The sequence below is a fragment of the Loxodonta africana genome, chromosome 27 (assembly GCF_030014295.1).
Source record: "Loxodonta africana isolate mLoxAfr1 chromosome 27, mLoxAfr1.hap2, whole genome shotgun sequence".
Taxonomy (NCBI): domain Eukaryota; kingdom Metazoa; phylum Chordata; class Mammalia; order Proboscidea; family Elephantidae; genus Loxodonta; species Loxodonta africana.
In genome coordinates this window covers 36,069,507-36,089,602 of record NC_087368.1, presented here as the reverse complement: position 1 = coordinate 36,089,602, position 20,096 = coordinate 36,069,507, and the positions used below count along the sequence as shown (strand labels likewise).

The 20,096-nt window shown below is 40.8% G+C and overlaps 1 protein-coding gene across 18 annotated transcripts in view; it reads right to left on the bottom strand.

Moving 5' to 3' along the window:
* Nucleotides 1–365: 365 nt before the first annotated feature.
* GOLGA4 (golgin A4) overlaps nt 366–20,096 on the bottom strand; it is a 136,863-nt gene continuing 117,132 nt past the window's right edge. For 14 of the 18 annotated variants that reach the window (XM_064277473.1, XM_064277474.1, XM_064277472.1 and 11 more), the window contains 3 exons: nt 17,772–17,858; nt 10,719–10,781; nt 366–8,395 (listed from right to left, as the gene is read on the bottom strand). In XM_064277473.1, the coding sequence (XP_064133543.1) occupies nt 10,752–10,781; nt 17,772–17,858 (117 nt within the window). In that variant the 3' untranslated portion in view covers nt 366–8,395; nt 10,719–10,751. The remainder of the gene's footprint in view (nt 8,396–10,718; nt 10,782–17,771; nt 17,859–20,096) is intronic. The other 4 variants (XM_064277470.1, XM_064277471.1, XM_064277479.1 and 1 more) reach the window with 1 other exon arrangement.

Here is a 20,096-nt window from a genome sequence, read left to right as displayed (position 1 = left end):
TCTTCAGTATTGCAACTCGAGGCTTGAATTTTTTTCTAGTTCTTTCAGCTTGAGAAATGTAGAGCGCATTCTTCCCTTTTGCTTTTTTATATCCAGGTCTTTGCACATGTCACTATAATATTTTATTTTGACTTCTCAAGCTGCCCTTTGAAGTCTTCTGTTCACAGCTCTTTTACTTCATCATTTCTTCCTTTTGCTTTAGCTACTCAGTGTTCAAGAGCAAGTTTCAGAGTCTCCTCTGACATCCATTTTGGTCTTTCTTTCCAGTCTTTAATGATCTCTTGCTTTCTTCATGCATGATGTCCTTGGTGTCATTCCACAACTTGTCTGGTCTTCAGTCATTAGTGTTCAACGTGTCAAGTCTATTTTTTTTTTTTTTTAATTTTTATTGTGCTTTAAGTGAAAGTTTACAGATCAAGTCAGTCTCTCACACAAAAATTTATATACACCTTGCTACATCAAGTCTATTCTTGAGATGGTCTCTAAATTCAGGTGGGATATACTCAAGGTTGTACTTTGGCTCTCGTGGACTTGTTCTAATTTTCTTCAGTTTCAACTTGAACGTGCATACAAGCAATTGATGGTCTGTTCTGTAGTTGGCCCCGGCCTTGTTCTGACTGATGATACTGAGCTTTTCCATCATCTCTTTCCACAGATGTACTCAATTTGATTCCTGTGTATTTCATCTGGCATGATGACATGTATACTTGCCGTTTGTTGGTGAAAAAAGGTATCTGCAATGAAGAAGTCATTGGTCTTGCAGAATTCTATCATGTGATCACCAGCATCTTTTCTATCACCAAGGCCGTATTTTCTAACTACTGATCCTTTGTTTCCAACTTTCACATTCCAATCACTAGTAATTATCCATGCATCCTGGTCGCATGTTTGATCAATTTCAGATTGCAGAAGTTGGTAAAAAATCTTCAATGTCTTCATAATTGGCCTTAGTCATTGGTGCATAAATTTGAATAATCATCATATTAACTGTTCTTCCTTGTAGAGGTATGGATATTATCTAACCACTGACAGCGTTGTGCTTCAGGATAGATTGTGAAATGTTCTTTTTGACAATAAATGCAACGTCATTCCTCTTCAAGTTGTCGTTTGCGGCATAGTAGACCATGATTGTCTGATTCTAAAATAGCCAATACCGGTCCATTTCATCTCACTAATGCCTAAGGTATCGATGTTTACGTTTTCCATTTTCATTTTGACAATTTCCAATTTTCCTAGATTCATACTTCATACACTCTGCATTCTGATTATTAATGGATGTTTGCAGCTGTGTGTTCTCATTTTGAGTCGTGCCACATCAGCAAATGAAGGTCCCGGAAGCTTGACTCCACCCAGGTCATTAAAGTAGGACTCCACTTTGAGGAGGCAGCTCTTCCCCAGTCGTATTTTAAGTGCCTTCCAATCTGAGGGGCTCATCTTCCGGCACTATATTAGACAATGTTCTACTGCTCTTCATAAGGTTTTCACTGGCTAATTCTTTTCAGAAGTAGATCGCTAGGTCCTTCTTCCAACCAATCTTTGGTTGGTAATATGGATTTTGGGAAATACAATCTGGTAACACAAGCCACTAATAAGGCAAGTGGCACTCTGGTGCCACTGATCTGTAGTATGACAATATAACAATAAGAACTAAATAGAAAATTTTTTTGTGGATGCCTTTCCATTAGGTTACATGGGAACCTCTGGTTTTCCAAATATGATACAAAAAAGCCAAAACAAACCCATCAGGGATCCTCAGCTATCACATAGGGTAGCCATAATTATGCTTGCAAGCCTTATCTCACAGAAATCAAGGGAAAAAGGCAAAAGCTTACAAAACCAACACATCCAGGAAGCATCACCTAATAGAATGCTCAACCTACACAGCAATGAGGCTCCAGCTCCAGTCTGCTGAGCTTCATGCATTTCAAAAGAGACCTGCCTTGATGCTAAATGCATTAGAACCAGAATAATGTACTACCTACGAGGTCCAGAGGCATAAAAAGTGAATTGTATACCGTTAGACCAACAGTAACTAAAGAGTTAAAAACAAAGAAAAGATTGAACTGGATGTCAGAAGAGACTCTGAAACTTGCTCTTGAACGTAGAGTAACTAAAGGAAATGGAAAAAATGATGAAGACAAAGAACTGAACATAAGATTTCGAAGGACAGCTCCAGAAGACAAAGTATTATAATAAAATGTGCAAAGACCTGGAGATAGAAAACCAAAAGTGAAGAACACGTGTGGCATTTCTCAAGCTGAAAGAACCAAAGAAAAAATTCAAGCCTCAAGTTGCAATACTGAAGGATTCTATGGGCAAAATGTTGAACTACACAGGAAGCATCAAAAGAAGTTGGAATATATAGAGTCACCATATGAAAAAGAATTGGTCAACATTCAACCATTTCAGGAGGTAGCAATATGATCAAGAACCAATGGTTCTGAAGGAAAAAGTCCAAGCTGTACTGAAGACACTGTGGAAAAACAAGGCCCCGGGAATCGACAGAATACCAAATGAGATGTTTCAACAAATGGATGCAGCCACTGTATGTGCTTACTCGTCCATGCCGAGAAATCTGGAAGACAGCCACCTGGCCAACAGACTGAAAGAGATCCATATCTGTGCCCATTCCAAAGAAAAGTGATCCAGTGGAATGTGGAAAGTATCAAACAATATCGTTAATATCACACACAAGTAAAATTTAGTTGAAGATCATTCAAAAGTGGTTGCAGCAGTAGATCAACAAAGAACTACCAAAAATTCAAGCTGGATTCTGAAGAGGACATGGAGCAAGGGATATCACTGCTGACATCGGATGGAGCCTGGCTGAAAGCAGAGAATACCAGAAAGATGTTTACCTGTCTTTTATTGACTATGGAAAGGCATTTGACTGTGTGGATCATTAAAAATTATGGATAACATTGTGAAGAATGGGAATTCCAGAACATTTAATTGTGCTCATGAGGAACTGTACACAGACCAAAAGGCAGTCGTTTGAACAGAACAAGGGGATTCTGCATGCCAGGAACTGCTGTCAGGAAAGGTGTGTATCAGGGTCATGTCCTTTCACCATACTTATTCAATCTGTATGCTGAGCAAATAATCTGAGAAGCTGGACTATATGAAGAAGCACGCAACATGAGGATTGGAGGAAAACTCATTAACAGCCTGTGTTATGCAGAAGACACAACCCTGCTTGCTGAAAGTGAAGAGGACTCGAAGCTCTTACTGATGAAAACCAAAGACCACAGCCTTCAGTATGGATTGCACCTCAATATAAAGAAAACAAAAATCCGCACAACTGGACCAATAATCAACGTCATGATAAATGGAGAAAATACTGAAGTTGTCAATGAATTCATTTACTTGGACCCACCATTAATACCCATGGAAGTGGCCGTGAAGAAATCAAATGACATTATTGCATTGGACAAATCAGCTGCAAAAGACCTCTTCAAAGTGTTAAAAAGCAAAGATGTCACTTTGAGGACTAAGGTGAGCCTGACCCTGGCCACGGTATTTTCAATTGCCTCATAGGATGCAAAAGCTGGACAATGAACAAGGAAGATCTAAGAACTGACTCATTTGAATTATGGTGCTGGCAAAGAATATTGAATACACCATGGGCTGTCAGAAGAATGAACAAAACTTTCTCGGAGGAAGTACAGCCACAATGCTCTTTAGAAGCAAGAATGGCAAGACTTTGTCTCACTTATTTTGGACATGCTATCAGGAGGAACCAGTCCCTGGAGAAGGATATCACGCTTGGTCAAGTCGAGGGACAGCAAAAAAGGGGAAGACCCTCAACGAGATGGATTGTCAGTGACTGCAACAATGGGCTCAAACATAGCAACGACTGTGAGGATGGCACAGGATCAGGCAGCATTTTGTACGCAGGGTTGCTATGAGCTGGGACTTGATAGCACCTGTCATGAATTGAATTGTGTCCCCCAAAAATGTGTGTATCAATTTGGCTAGGCCATGATTCCCAGTATTGTATGACTGTCCAGCATTTTGTCATCTGATGTGATTTTCCTATGTGTTGTAAGGAAACTCTGGTGGCATAGTGGTTAAGTGCTACGGCTGCTAACCAAAGGGTCAGAAGTTCAAATCCTTGGGAACTCTATGGGGAAGTTCTACTCTGTCCTATAGGGTCACTATGAGTCGGAATCCACTCCACGACACTGGGTTGGGATGTGTTGTAAATCGTACCTCTACGTTAATGAGGTGGGATAGGCGGCAGTTATGCTCATGACCAAAAAAAACCCAAACCCAGTGCTGTCGGGTCAGGACCATCGGTTGCTGATCATATGCTACCTCTTGAAGTGGTTGAACATCGACTAATTCTTTTTGGTATAATGACTCTGTATGTTCCTTCCATCTTCTTTTGATGCTTCCTGTGTCATTTTATATTTTCCCCCTAGAATCCTTCACTATTGCAACTCGAGGCTTGAATTTTTTTTTCAGTTCTTTCAGCTTGAGAAATGCCAAGCGTGTTCTTCCCTTTTGGTTTTCCATCTCCAGCTCTTTGCACGTGTCATTATAATACTTTATTTTGTCTTCTCAAGAGGCCCTTTGAAATCTTCTGTTCAGTTCTTTTACTTCATCAATGCTTCCTTTTGCTTTAGCTGCTCGACGTTCGAGAGCAAGTTTCAGAGTCTCCTCTGACATTTTTCTCGGTCTTTTCTTTCTTTCCTGTCTTTTCAATGACCTCTTGCTTTCTTCATGGATGATGCCCTTGATGTCATTCCACAACTCATCTGGTCTTCGGTCACTAGTGTTCAATGCGTCAAATCTATTCTTCAGATGGTCTCTAAATTCAGGTGGGCTATACTCAAAGTTGTATTTTGGCTCTCGTGGACTTGCTCTAATTTTTTCAGTTTCAGCTTGAACTTGCATATGAGCAATTGATGGTGTGTCCCACAGTCGGCCCCTGGCCTTGTTCTGGCTGATGATATTGAGCTTTTCCATTGCCTCTTTCCACAGATGTAGTCAATTTGATTTCTGTGTGTTCCATCTTGTGAGGTCTATGTGTATAGTCAGTTTATGTTGGTGAAAGAAGGTATTTGTAATGACGAAGTCGTTGGTCTTGCAAAATTATCATTCGATCTCCACCATTGTTTCTGTCACCAAGGTCATATTTTCCAACTACTGATCCTTCTTCTTTGTTTCCAACTTTCGCATTCCAATCACCAGTAATTATCAATGCATCTTGATTGTGTGTTCAATCAATTTCAGACTGCAGCAGCTGATAAAAATCTCCTGTTTCATCTTCGGCCCTAGTGGTTGGTGCGTAAATTTGAATAACAGTTGTATTAACTGGTCTTCCTTTTAGGAGCGTGGATATTATCCTATCACTGATAGCGTAGTTACTTCAGGATAGATCTTGAAATGTTCTTTTTGACGATGAATGCAATACCATTCCTCTTCGAGTTGTCATTCCCAGAATAGTAGACTATATGATTGTCTGATTCAAAATGGCCAATACCAGCCCATTTCAGCTCACTAATGCCTAGGATATCGATGTTTATGCATTCCATTTCATTTTTGAAGATTTCTAATTTTCCTAGATTCATACTTCCTACATTCCTGGTTCTGATTATTAATGGATGTTTGCAGCTGTTTCTTCTCATTTTGAGTCGTGCCACATCAGCAAATGAAAGTCCCCAAAGCTTTAGTCCATCCATGTCATTAAGGTCGACTCTACTTTGAGGAGGCAGCTCTTCCCCAGTCATCTTTTGAGGGCCTTCCAACCTGGGGGGCTCATCTTCTAGCACTGTATCAGACAATGTTCCGCTGCTATTCATAAGGTTTTCACTGCCTAATGCTTTTCAGAAGTAGACTGCCAGGTCCTTCTTCCTAGTCTTAGTCTAGAAGATCAGCTGAAACCTGTCCTCCATGGGTGACCCTGCTGGTATCTGAATACCAGTGGTACAGCTTTCAGCATCACAGCAACACACTAGCCCCCACAGTACGACACAAACTGACAGACACCTATCACAGTGAAATGCTTGTTTCCTAACAAATTTTCCATGTCAACCTTTTTGTAAGCTGCAGTCATAGGACTTGGAGACAGCCTTGGGTTTACAACCCTGGCATCTGGATCGAAGCTCTGGGATCACAGCTTTCTCTCAGTGTCCTTGGACCAACCCTCAGTCATCAGAAACTTGTTTGTCTGAAAGTATTAGTCAGAGTGAAAGGGAAAGTACTCAGCAAGCTGTAATACATGATGCAAACGTGTCCAATAACTATTGTCGGCGACCTCAGTCATATCCCAGGCATCACACACGGACGTAGTGACAGGGGGCCTTGGACCCTGACACTGAGCACAACGTAGTGCTCTAGCCTCCTTGCTGCAGTAACAGGGAGAGCGTCACCAGTGTTCTTAATTGAGGTGAGCTGTGTTTGCTGCACATCATTTGCTGATGTGGCACGACTCAAAATGAGAAGAAACAGCTGGAAAAATGAGTACTAATCCCTGTACGTCAACTGATTGTTGTCCCTCCCCCATCTCCATGTTTAAAATTCAGCTGGTTTTCTTTTTCAGGGGTTGGCAAACCGCAGCTTTCAAGCCAAATCTGGCCTGCTGCTTTTTCTCATTAGTAAAGTTTTATTGGAATACCAAACCCATTACGGTTGAGTTGATTCCGACTCATAGCAACCCTACAGGACAGAGTAGAACTGCCCCATAGAGTTTCGAAGAAGCAGGCTGGTGGACTCGAACTGCCAACCTTTTGGTTAGCAGCCATAGCTCCTAAGCACTACACCACCAGGGTTTCCTACTGGAAAACAGTTGTGTGAATTCATTTATGTATCATCTATGGCTGCTTTTACACCATAACAGCAGAGTGGAGAGGTTGCAACACAGACTGCGTGGCACCTAAAGTCGAAGACATTTACTATCTGGCCCAGTATAAAAAAAGGTTGCTGACCCCTGCTCTTTTTGATATGCTTGTCTCCATAAATGGGTTAGGATGAAATTGTAGGAAGTCATACAGGGATTCCACTAACAGCTAACAGTTTCTACCCTAGAAAAAGATATAAAAAAAGGGTAAGAAATCATGTCCGTTGTCAGAAACCTTTCAGTGGGACAAGTTTTGCCAACTTAAGTAAATTCTGACTAAAAAAAAAAAAAAAGATGAAGAAGACCCTCTTCCCTTGCTTCCAAAGGAGTTGGCTGTGGGCTATGGGCAACGCCTTGGTCACCTGCTCCCCAGAAGGCCCCCTTCCCCACCACAGTGTGAGACACACCAGCAGCTCTAAAGTGCAGACTGGATGACTGAGGCTCCACCTGGAGGGAGAGGTTATACAAGCAATATCTAGTATAAATAATATCTAGTATATCTAGTTGATACTAGATATTATTTGACTACTGTGTTTCCAAGAAAATAAAAGGTACATGAAGCACTCTGAACAGTTCCCATCTCTTGGTGTCCAGAAATTTCTCTCACCGAGTTTAAAAACATTCAAAGTACAGTCTATTCCAGAGAGAGAAGGTGACCCCAAGATGGCAGGAAGCTAAAACGGATACCAGGACGGCTTTTTTTCTGTATGTCTTCTAATTTGGTCACGCTAATTTAGAAGAGAACAAAATCTTTCCTATGCTCAGCATTTGGCTATCCTGACAAACAGTGCATCACTATATTCATCTAGATAGAACAAAGATTCTTGACCATTTTGAAATAAATTTCAACTTAGGAAGGAGAACAATAAGCAAATTTTATATAGTAAATAAACTTTATTTATCTGTTCCTTGGAGATGACGTTGTCAGCAGTCACAGATCTGCATACAATTACATGTTGACTATTTACAATTTACAGTAGTATTTTTTCCTCTGAAAAGTATAAGTACGAAAGCTGAGTAAACAATGAGGTACTGCCGTTTGGATTTATGTCAGAGCTTTAAGAGCTAGTCTTTAGCAAATATTCAACAAATCTGGAGAAAATAGTCAATTAAATGCTCTAATTTATCAGAAAAAAGCCACTAAGTTTCACCTCAAAATGTATTGCACAAGTCTTTTTAAAAAATCACCTTAAAAATAAATAGGAAAGGCAAGCAGTTCTGTAAAAAGAGGGACAAAAAGAATAGAAGGGACACTAGGTGAGATCATAAACCAGGTTAAGTCATTAAAAATATCTTTTAAACAACATAAAATTCTTCCCAACAGAAAACTGAAGAAAAAAAGAAAAAAACTGTCACCATTTCTCTGCTGACATAATCTACTTTAAAGGCAATCTGGGCCAACGTCAGACTTTTCTCGTTCTTTTGGCTACACGAGGGGCCCTAAATAACGGCTTCATTCTCAAAGAATTACAAATGTGGACAGTTTTCCAAGCAGCAGGCTTGACCAACATCACTCTCCCCATTTCTTCAAGATGAAGCTCGGAGCCAGGACTGAAAATAAAAAAGGAAAACAGCATTAAAAAAAAAAAAATTCTTTTTTGAAAGTTAATGTTTTGGGAGACTTGTTTTTTCAAGGGAAAATAAACATATTTTATGATCTATGGATGACAGTAAGGAAGTAGAAGCGTTCTAAATACTGAATCCTAAAGAAATCTTCTAAAAATTAATGTTCTGAGAATGATTCAAACTGACCTACCGTCAGCAATCCTGATGCTGCCAGGTCAAAACTAAGAAACCCGGGAGTGATCACCCTAACTTGACAGAATCGCTTAAGGGTGCAGGTGTTCAGGCTGGATTTAAGGAGGAAAAGGTGCTCGTTCTTCTCATGTGTTCATTTTTCTACACAATTCTCCCTGACTGATGGCCACTGTGGCAAAAGACACACAGCATCTGAGCGTAAAAGACTAAGCCTCATCTGCAATTAACAAACAGAAAATGCTCTGAGGAAGGAAGGCGGCCCCTTCCTAATGATGCTTCTCATATTAAAATGCTAACAGCTAAGGGTCAAGCAAATCGAGTGTGAAGTTTAAAACGCCACAAAAATAAATTACCGAATAATATCAAATAACAGAGACCAGCTTTCCACACATATTGAGTGAAGGGAGACAAGATTTTAAAGTCTTCTCGATCTGAAAATGATGTATTCTCAATACTATTTGTAAAACTAGTCCAACCATCATGCTGGGTCTAGAAACCTAAAGATAAGAAATAGATCTTGCGTTTTATTTAAATTCCTTTGTCGGTTATTATTTTGAAATCTCAGCTTGAGCTGTTGCAGGATATGAACTTTATGGAGGACTCAGTAACGCTGGGCACCGTCACAGTCGTGAGAAGGGCCGGGAGAGCTGCTGTGGTCTAGAGGGGACCAAAGACGACATGTCCACTAAATGCAATGGTGAGCTGACTCAGTAACGCTGGGCACCGTCACAGTCATGAGAAGGGCCGGGAGAGCTGCTGTGGTCTAGAGGGGACCAAAGACGACATGTCCACTAAATGCAATGGTGAGCTGACTCAGTAACGCTGGGCACCGTCACAGTCATGAGAAGGGCCGGGAGAGCTGCTGTGGTCTAGAGGGGACCAAAGACGACATGTCCACTAAATGTAATGTGTGAGCTGACTCAGTAACGCTGGGCACCGTCACAGTCATGAGAAGGGCCGGGAGAGCTGCTGTGGTCTAGAGGGGACTAAGGACGACACGTCCACTAAATGTAATGTGTGAGCTGACTCAGTAACGCTGGGCACCGTCACAGTCATGAGAAGGGCCGGGAGAGCTGCTGTGGTCTAGAGGGGACCAAAGACGACACGTCCACTAAATGTAATGTGTGAGCTGACTCAGTAACGCTGGGCACCGTCACAGTCATGAGAAGGGCCGGGAGAGCTGCTGTGGTCTAGAGGGGACTAAGGACGACACGTCCACTAAATGTAATGTGTGAGCTGACTCAATAACGCTGGGCACCGTCACAGTCGTGAGAAGGGCCGGGAGAGCTGCTGTGGTCTAGAGGGGACCAAAGACGACATGTCCACTAAACGCAATGTGTGAGCTTCACGTGAACCTGGGTTTTTTAAAAACATGAAAGGCATTATTTGCAAAATTTGAAAATTTTGAAGAGAACTGATTAGAGCAAGAGAGGGAGGTGAGAGGGTGGAGTGTTTAAAAGGTAGAGCCAGCCAACTGTACGGCTGCCTCCATTTACTTGGAATTCTACGTTAATTAGAGATAGCCACATTCAATTAAGGACAGCTGCTGCAGTGTCCCCTGAGGATAAATGGGTTCTCTTGGGTTAAACTGTACCATTCCAGGAAGTCAGAAAACTGCACTCACTGCTGAAGCAACCTTAACGGTTTTCAGCGTTTCAGGCCTGCCTCAACTCTAACTAGGCTTTATTTTTATTATGAATTTGTGAAATACATCACTTCTCTTTTACCTAGAAAATGATTTTTTGTCTCTTACACGTTTATTAATTTCAAAGGCCATTCTTGGAAAATTAAAAACAAAAAGGAATATAAAACAGGTAATACTTCTTTGGACCTTTAACAAGATTTCAAAGAGCAATTCTGAAGTTTTCAGCTACTATTTAAAGAACTAAAGTTTCCGACAATTATATTAATATTATTGGTGGTTATTAAGCTACGTATCAGAATTAACAGAAAATCAAAATCTATGTATCAGAATTAACAGAAAATATTTCCATTAAGCCATGGCATAATTATAGGTTCATTAAGCAAAAGAGCAAAAGAACTGTAGCAAAATGGTTAATATCATGCAATGCAGCTAATTTTATAACAAAAGACACAAGACATTATCTTCACTCACCACATGCTAACTAAGCACAGACTGATGGTTTACTCAGAAGATACCACCGCGAGGTGAAGTGAACTACAAAGCCAGGAAGAAAAAAAGCTTATTGGGTTAGTTTTAAGACTTAATATAAAAAAAAAGAAAATACACAGATTATATGTGTATATTAGGTTCATATGATTAAATAGACCGTACTTAAATTTCTCTCAAATTTCCCCAAATCGAGGGAGTCTAAGCAAAGTGTAAGGAGTATGTAACACATCTAGCCACCTTACGCAAATATAACACCACGAAACTGAGATCTTACTGGCAACTTTAATTTAAAAATTTAAATTGAAGAAGCACTTCACACTTCAAGTATGTATTTCTATACAAGGTAATTTAAGGAGTGATTATTTGCTTTATTAAAGTATTTTTGCATAATTTCCTTAAAATACACATTAAAACTTGATTTTCATAATCTCAATTTACCATCCAAAGTTTTTGGGAAAATGTTAATGAATCTGAAATAAAGTATGTCCGTAAGCTGAATGCTCATTCCTTGTGTGTCCTTTCTATCACTGAACAACTATCTTAGAATTTAACCGTAAGTCAGAAATGGTGACCCAAACAGAAACTTCATTGCAAAGGAACCCAATTTCATAGTTTTCACTGCAGCAAACCTTCTTAAACAAATTCTGTCTTATATTGAGACAGTCATAATCCAAAATCATCTATCAGCCTAATGGTTTGCTTTAAAACAATAAAAGCAGGGGTCGTCTATAAAACCTGAGCCTGTACTTGGATAATATGACCAATCTCAGAAGTCTCATTTATCTTTTATATTTAATGTGAAGTTAGTGGAAAGCAGAAAATCAAGAGACAAACTGGAAAAAAATACTTGCAACACACACAACACAATAGGGTTAATATCCTACAAGAAAACTTATAGAAGTATACAAAATACGTACACGTGGACATCCCATGTATCTATGCTTACGGATACTGAGAAACTGAAAACGGTCTAAGCGTCCATGAAGAGAAAACTGGGTAACTAGGTTGTAGGATATTCACATAGTCATATACACAGCCAGCCATTAAAAAGAATGAGGTAGATCAATGGTAAAATGATATAAAAACACATTAAGTGAAATAAGCAGGCTGTTGGATAGCACATGCTATATAGTCTCAGTAAAAAAAGAGTAAAAAGTCTCACCTCTGAAAAATAATTAAGTGATAAAGGCATAATTATAAATATGTATTTATCAGGTACAGAAGTCTGAGAATATTCCCCAAACTGTTTACAGAGGTGACCTAAGCCTGGTGGAAACAGACTGGAGGCTGAAGATCATGGAGGGCTCCCTTTCTACAAAATACATCTCTGAATTGTTCGTGGTGTGTTTTGCAATGATCACATTCTACGTACTTCCCTCTCAAGATAACAAATACATATTTTACACGTGGCAGTATTTCTCACCATGCTTCAGTTTTATCTGCATTTGTTTCCTGAATCCATCTTGCAGGCATTTACTGAGCCCATGGAGAGAGAAAGGTAAGCCTCACGAGGGACTGGAAAATCTCTGTATCTAACAATACTGAAAAGCTCTGAAGAGTTTATCAAAAATCCAGCCAAAAAGAGAAGAGTGAGTAAGAGGTAACTAAATACAAGACTAGTCTAGGGCAGAGACTGATCAAGATCAGTGGGAAACAAAGAGAAGGTGAGCCTTAAAACATGATCAGAGTGGGTGGGGAATGGAAACAAGACAAATAGTTTTCATCGAAAAAGAAAAATTTCCTTTTAATGGAGTCATCAAAAAAGTAGCCACTTAGTTTAAGTGTGTCACTGAGTTTTGGTAGAGGTCTGAAGAGGAAACTGTATTTGTAGCAACATTTTTAAAAAGAGACTTCTATATAACAAAGAAATCTCTCAGTCCAGGAGATCATCTATAATGTATCTGATGATAGTAAACCTTTCTAACAACAACACCCTCCTTTAAAAAAATACCTGGGTGTGCGTGCAGGGCCGTCTGAGTCAGTAAGGAACTACTAGACAGGCCAAGACTTTGTATTTGCTCCTGTCTCCACCCCGTTGCTCACACACCTGTCTGCTCTGGCCATCTACACCATCTGAGCTAGCATCAGGTGCAATGACCAGGCACAATAAGATACAAACTGACAGAAGGAAAGGCTGCTCCAGGGAGGAAGACAAGGGTGTGTGCAGTTGGAATAAGCATTTTCTTTAAACTCTACCTACGGTATATAGTGCAAATTTGTTCCCACTTGAAACAAATTTTTTTTTTTTTAATTTTACAATTAATTTAATGCTACAGAGAGAAATAAACCTTAGGGATGGTATAATCTAACACCCTTGTTTTACCAATGAGGCCCAGAAAGATGAAAAAGACTTGCTCAAGGTCACACAGGTGTGTTGAGCTACTGAGATCTAGGCTCTCCCCACAGCAACGCTGCAGGAGGGTGACTCTCACGGTGCTGGGTATGGAGATGCAGGCATTTTCTGAGCTGATGTCGTTCCTATAAAATGACTTGACTGTCCTATTGAGGAAACCCTGGTGGCGTAGTTGTTAAGAGCTACGGCTGCTAACCAAAAGGTCAGCAAATCGAATCTACCAGGTGTTCCTTGAAACCCTGTGGGGCAAGTCTACTCTGTCCTACAGGGTCACTATGAGTTGGAATCGACTCGACAGCAATGGGTTTGGTTTGGTTTTGGTTTGTTCTTCCTGAGGTCTTCTATGTTTTACCTTACACGCATTAATTATGAGCTCACCTTTCCAAGTCTCATTCTCCAGGAAAGACTAGTTCTACACCTCCTTAGCTGATGGCTAAGCATCACCACCATCACCCCCTACAATGACCACAAAAACCCAGCGCAGGCGCCATCCTCTGGCTCTACAACAATCTTAACAAGTTAGTACCAGTATTCATATCCAATGAGCAAATGAAGGACCAGGATTCCTTCTCTACACACCAAACCAAAGCCAAACCCGCTGCCATAGAGTCAACTCCGGCTCACAGCCACCCTACAGGACACAGCAGAGCTGTCCCACAGGGTCTCCAAGGCTGTAAGCCTTACAGAAGCAGACGGCCACACTTCTCTCCCAAGGAGTGGCTGGTGGGTTCGAACCACCAATGTTTCGGTTAGCAGCCGAGCGCTTAGCCACTGCACCACCAGGACTCCTTCTCTATGCACCATAACCCCAAACAAACCAGACTTTAACTGGGCTCTGTAATTTAATCTTACTTGATAGGTAACAGTTTCTCATTTAAGAAAAATATTCTTGAGATTAGGTTGTTGTTGTTAGTTGCCGTCCAGTCGATTGCGACTCACGGTAACCCCAGGTGACAGAGCTGAACTACTCCATAGGGCTTTCAAGGCGGTGACTTCTCAGAAGCAGTCTACCAGGCCTAACTCCGCAGGCACCGCTGTGTGAGCTCAAACCGCCAGCCTTTCGGCTAGGAGTCCAAGCTTAGCCATGTGCGTCACCCAGGGACTCCTGAGAGCAGGTCACACTCTGAAAACACTTATAGTAATAACTGCTAGATTCTGCAGATGGGAATTCCAAACAAGGACCAAGCTCACCGGGGGAGGGAAGGTGTGATAAAAAGAGGTACTGAAAAATCCCTACCAGCAGCCATTAAAGACTTGGAGCAATGCCACAAAGAAAATGCGTAATTGTCAGGGTCACAAGGCAAAGCTTCTAGAACGTGTTCCCCCTACAATACCTGCTGAACAACGCAAACACCAGCGGGGGCTCAGGCCACCAGCACAAAGTGAAACCCACGTCCTCTCTCAAGGAGGCCAAGTATTAACAGACAGGAGAGGCGGCTTCACAAGGCGTCTGGGGTTTGTTTTGGTTTTCACACCAGCTTTGAAGGAGCCCTGGCAGTGCAGTGGTTAAGTGATACGGCCGCTAACCAAACGGCTGACAGTTGGAATCTACCAGCCGCTCTTTGGAACTTCCATGGGGCAGTTCTACTCTGTCCTCTAAGTCACTATGGGTTGGAATCAACTTGACGGCAATGGGTTTTTTTTGTTGTTGTTTTCATTCTCCGAAGGTAAAATAAAAAAACCCAAGGTTGCTGATTTTAACAGAAGGGAAACTGGCTGCACCTGAAACATACGTTTAAGAGTTTTTAAATGATCATCTAATAAACTCTTAGAGCTCTGTTTTCCATCAATTTTACTGTGCACACTTTCTAGCAGAAAAAGGGATGCCAGTGTTTTACTCTAATGAGCTTCAGCTCATCGGGCAGGGGTATGAAATTCACTGTGATTTCAACAGACTTGTTCAACGACAGTGATTCTTACTGCTCATCTGATGAATGATAGAAACCCAAGGGCAAACGGGACTCCAGCTTCAACTTCCTCAAGCAACAGTGAGCCTAACATTCCATCAAATACAGAAACAATGTTGAGTCACTCTTACCAAGATCTTCTTGGATTGAGAAAAAAGCAACTCAAACTAATTTACACATCATCTTGTATTTTGGGACGTCCCCCACTTCAAGTTCCTTACAATCTATTTCATATTTCCTAAGTATTTTTACTATTTGAATGATATCACTCAGGCATATCTTGTATTCATGTACGAATGGATGCATGTGATTTTTCCCAAATAAATTAAAGGTCCTGCAAGGTTGACAACCACGTCTTCTATTTTCCTAAACTCTCCATAACAGCTAGAAGACTAGGTGATTACTGAATGGACTCATTCATTAAACAAAAAATGGTGATGGATGAGACTTCACTCAAAGGAGTGGCGGAAAGAACAGGACTTTCTGGGAGGTCAGCCTCTAGGATAAGGGAGAATTGTTTCCATAGGGATTAGTCAGCAGCCATCTTATCCCTATATAGAATGAATACCACTTTACTTAGGAATAGTTTTATGTTTCTCAAGGTTTTTTTGTTCTTTTTTTAGTTAAACTTAAAAAAAAAAAAAATTGTCTGCTTTAAACGGTTTTTACATGCTTCATTATTTACATTTACCAATTCCATTAGGTGCCTTCAAAGCAAACCAACCTAAGGCTGTAAGTGTGTAAGGGGCCGGGGAATGTTTCCTGCCACGTTTGCCACAGCAGTCAGTCAGGCGGCGTCTGTAGTGTGAGTACGTCCTGACCAAACGCAGCCCAATAGCAGGAGCAGAGTTTGTCATACTCTAACATCAAGATGATGAAGAGGTCACAGGAGAATGAACACGCATGCACGTATGCACACATACATGCGTACATACATAAAAGCTATTTCCTAGCATTTAAAAACATGTCCTTAAACTGGATCATAATGACAGAATAGTGTCCACAGGCTCAAACTGCCTTGGAAATTTTTTTTTTTTTCACAAAGACACAGTTGTCTTACTGAAGTGGACAAATTCTACTCCCAGTGACTACATGCCTATAAAATTAGATCTTCACTATAATTTAAAACAATTCTCTCTACTGATGAAGGGCATACATCACAGTGATATATTTCTTTATCAAAAAATATATACATAACCAGGAACAACAGTACAGAGGTAAAGCAATGGTTCTCAGGCCATGAGATTCTAAGAAGAGGAGCTTTACAAACAACAGTTAAATGCTGGAAATGGACAGTGTGACGGCAGCATAACACGAGGAACACAACTAATGTCACTGAACTGTACACGTAAAAATGGCATACTTTGTTATACACATCTCACCACAGTAAAATTTTATAAAAGGAATTCAATGCTAACCAAAATAACTGCAATTATCCCAAAAAATATACAATAATATATAATACAATAGAGCCCTGGTGGTGTAGCAGGTCAGAGCTCAGCTGCTAACCAAACGTCGGCAGTCTGAATCCACCAGCTGCTCCTTGGGAACTCTACGGGGCAGTTCTACTCTGTCCTATAGGGTCGCTACAAGTCGGAATCGACTCCACAGCAACGGGCTTTATACAACATACAGTGGGGTATTAGGACTAAGACCAGGGATGCTGTGACGAACTCCGAGGATGCTCAGAAGAGGTTGTCAGAATGTGCCTGAGGCACGAGGACCTCTTCAGGACTGACCACATGCAGTGGCCAGAGGACAGCAATTTCATAAACGGCTAAGTACTGGGAGTATTTAGCTTGAAGGGGAAAGCCTTCCATCTGGCCCATCTCCAAATATTTGGTTGAGTTCCATGGATTAGAACCAGAACAAAGAGCTGTCTACTACACAGAGGGAGCTTTGAACTTTTTTAAGAAACAGAGTCTGTGAGAAACACAATGAAATGTTCTGGGAGGTAACTACTTCGTATCTTAATCTTTATTACTGGAGATACTCAGACACAGGCTGACCCACCACTGAGAAGACTCTTGCTTGTCTTGAATAGAGAGGAGAGAGAAGCAGTACTAGGATCACAAAACAGGTAAAGAAATCAGGGGGAGGATGCTGAAGGCACTGCAGGCTACCACCTAGACAAGAAAAGAACTAGGGGAAGGGCTTCACACTCTGATTGAAGTGGGTCTTCTCACTGAATGAATGCCCCAGGGCAAAAAGCTAGCCATGGAGAATTTCGTGTGTGTGTCTCATTTTTCAATTATAGCTGACTTCACACAACGATTTTTAATAATTCAGTTATCTGTCTACATTTCCAAAAATTTCAAAGTTCAAAAATGCTTAAATTCTTTGAACAAGAAGTATTCTATTTAGAAATCACTTGAAGTGGAATAAGAAATTGTAATCTACAAAACATATAACCTCATGATACAATTTGGCTTAAGAAATTATTATTGGATCTACCAAAACAAATGCCTTTCTCATGCTTTCCAGAAACAGCCCAAGTTCTGGAAACCGCACAGCACATATATGGGAGTCAACCTCATAATCAACCTCATACATGCTATTAAATAAGTTAGTTCTTTCCCTTGAGGGCACCCATTCATATTTGCCCTTAATTAAGCTTTCTTAATGTAGATTCACTCCCATTTTCCAGGCTATGATACAATCAAGATTAAAATAAAACTTCTAGTTTGTTTTGCCAACTCAAAGTCTTTGTGAATGAGACAGAGTATAAACAGACGACATAAAGTCTTCTATCTGAAGCCTACTTTGAAAGCTTACCGTTAGCCGAGCATCTTCTCTCTCTAAAATTTTCTGAGTCTGGTCATCAGGAAACTTCAGCACACTGGTTATAACCTTTGCCATGGTCTACAAGAAAAACGGGGGATGATCACCAACAGACCGTAAAGCAGGTGAAGCCTCCTACCGCTGTGACATGGTCTGCTCGTGGAATTCCTGAGCACTCTCAATGGAAGCCGCGGCCAAAGAAGTATGATGTGAAGGTAGCAGCCAAGGTAATAGCAGCCAACACCAGAATTTCAGTTTGAAAGGACTCCTAACAAGGTCTGTGTTGACGCTATTTTTAAAAGATGCAATAATAATAGCACAAAGCTACTGCTCTTGGCCCCTTGTCATATTAAGATGAAACTTCATGGTTCATTTATTTTATAAGGCCTTCTTTTTGTAGAAATCTATCTACTAACTGATGCATTGCCAAAATACATGCTCTAAATAATCAGAATTAGGTGTCCCCAGCTTCCTCTTAACTAAATCACATCATGTATCTCATGAACACGGCTACTGCAAGACCATGAACACGCTCAGTAGATATTCATCAAGACACGCAGAACATCACCCTAATAGAAATACAAATTACGTTTTAAATAAACACAGGATGTTTTGTTTGGGAGAAAACATGACAAATCAAAATGTTACACATGGCGGCTTGCGAAACAAGGTCATACGCTGTGCAAATCTAAATAAATACACTGTAAGTCAGACTGTCACCCATAAGTTCGTGGAAAATTCTCCTCAAGGGCTGGAACTCCCTATTCTGTACCAAGATGAGATGTTTTGAGGAAGACAGAGAGGAAAGAAGATCTCCCTTACGAAATAAGTAGGATAACAAGTTCAGTGGTTACATACAAAATCAGGTGGCGGTGCTCTCCTGGGGGGTTACTACATCCGACGGGAGGGTGGCCCAGAGGACTGACTCTACCATTCTTTGTCCATGGTTATACAGTACTCTGTGTGTGTGTGTATACGTGGGCGGGGCACCTGGGGTAGGTCATCAAGGACACAATGGAGTCAACCACGATTTTTAGAAACTCGACATCAGCAGGAAAAAACTAATTATTTCCAGGAAGAAACAGAACTAACGTTTTGAAAATTCCTATTATGTGCTAAGCCTAAGCATGATGCTTTACGTATCTCCAGCATTTATTTCAGCTCACAGATTGACTAATGTTATTCCTCAACCGTAAACTCCACAACCGGCCAGGGTTCAGCTTCAGCCCTCTCCTTCCTCCTATCTCTGCCCCTGCCATTTTCATGAGCAGAAACCCACCACTGGGAACAGCTTACTTCCCAGAGAATTCCAAAGGCATTTTACAGAAGCCCTCATCCTTTAAATTTTACTGCCGAGATAGAAAAGAATCTTGTGTTAAATTGAAGTCTAGAAGCCACACATATATGTGGCATGAAATGGCAAAAGAAATATGATCTTGTAACTGTTTCAGTATTTATTTTTTAATTAGCACAGAGGCAATTTTAAATAGTTTCTAGTAAACTATAAAGATTATTTTTATGAAGCACCAAAAATCTAAAATTCAGAGGTTTGCAATTACAAGGAACATTTCTCTAATTTCAGTAGCTTATAAAGGTCAAAGTATCCAAAAGTCCGCTTATGTTGATATGAAACCACACAGCCACACATGCACAGGCATGTCTGCGGAAGGAAGAACTGTGGCTGGCGGTCTCTCCACATCTCCAGACAATGTCAAACGGTGAACCCACCTCTAACTTCATCAGCAATTCCGAAGGTGTAACTGATTACCCAGTGAAGACTTAACGTTCTTCCCTGGCTTGCCTGAAAACACTTTTAATGGAGAAGCCCAGGCTCTCCGCAACACCTTGGCAAAGAAATCAGACTGTCTACTCTACACACAATATCCTCAGGCCCTAGGGAGCGAGAAAAAGTTCATATGAGCCACCTGGTTTGGAAGTGACGTTTCCTACCAGGTTTTCCTTAAGGAGAAGCCTCTTCAGTAAAGCTTAGGATGGGCAACACTTCACTGAAAAGGAGAACAGGCTGAGCGTCAGTAACGGTAACAGCATGGAGGATCAAAATCTACGAAAAAGAAGGTACAAGGACTGAAGGAAGGAAGGGGGCTCACTCAACACCACACTGTAAGAATGTGAGTTCTGTATGTGTCTTCTTCAAAAAAGTCATCTGCCTCATAAAATACGGACATCTCGCACCAAAGTGGACGAAGAAACAAGTGAGATGACATACAGATCCTGCTACATAAGAAACAACTGCAGATGGTGATCAGGTCACAAAGGTCACAACACACTTTGGCTCACTCTAGCTGCAACCCAGTCTCC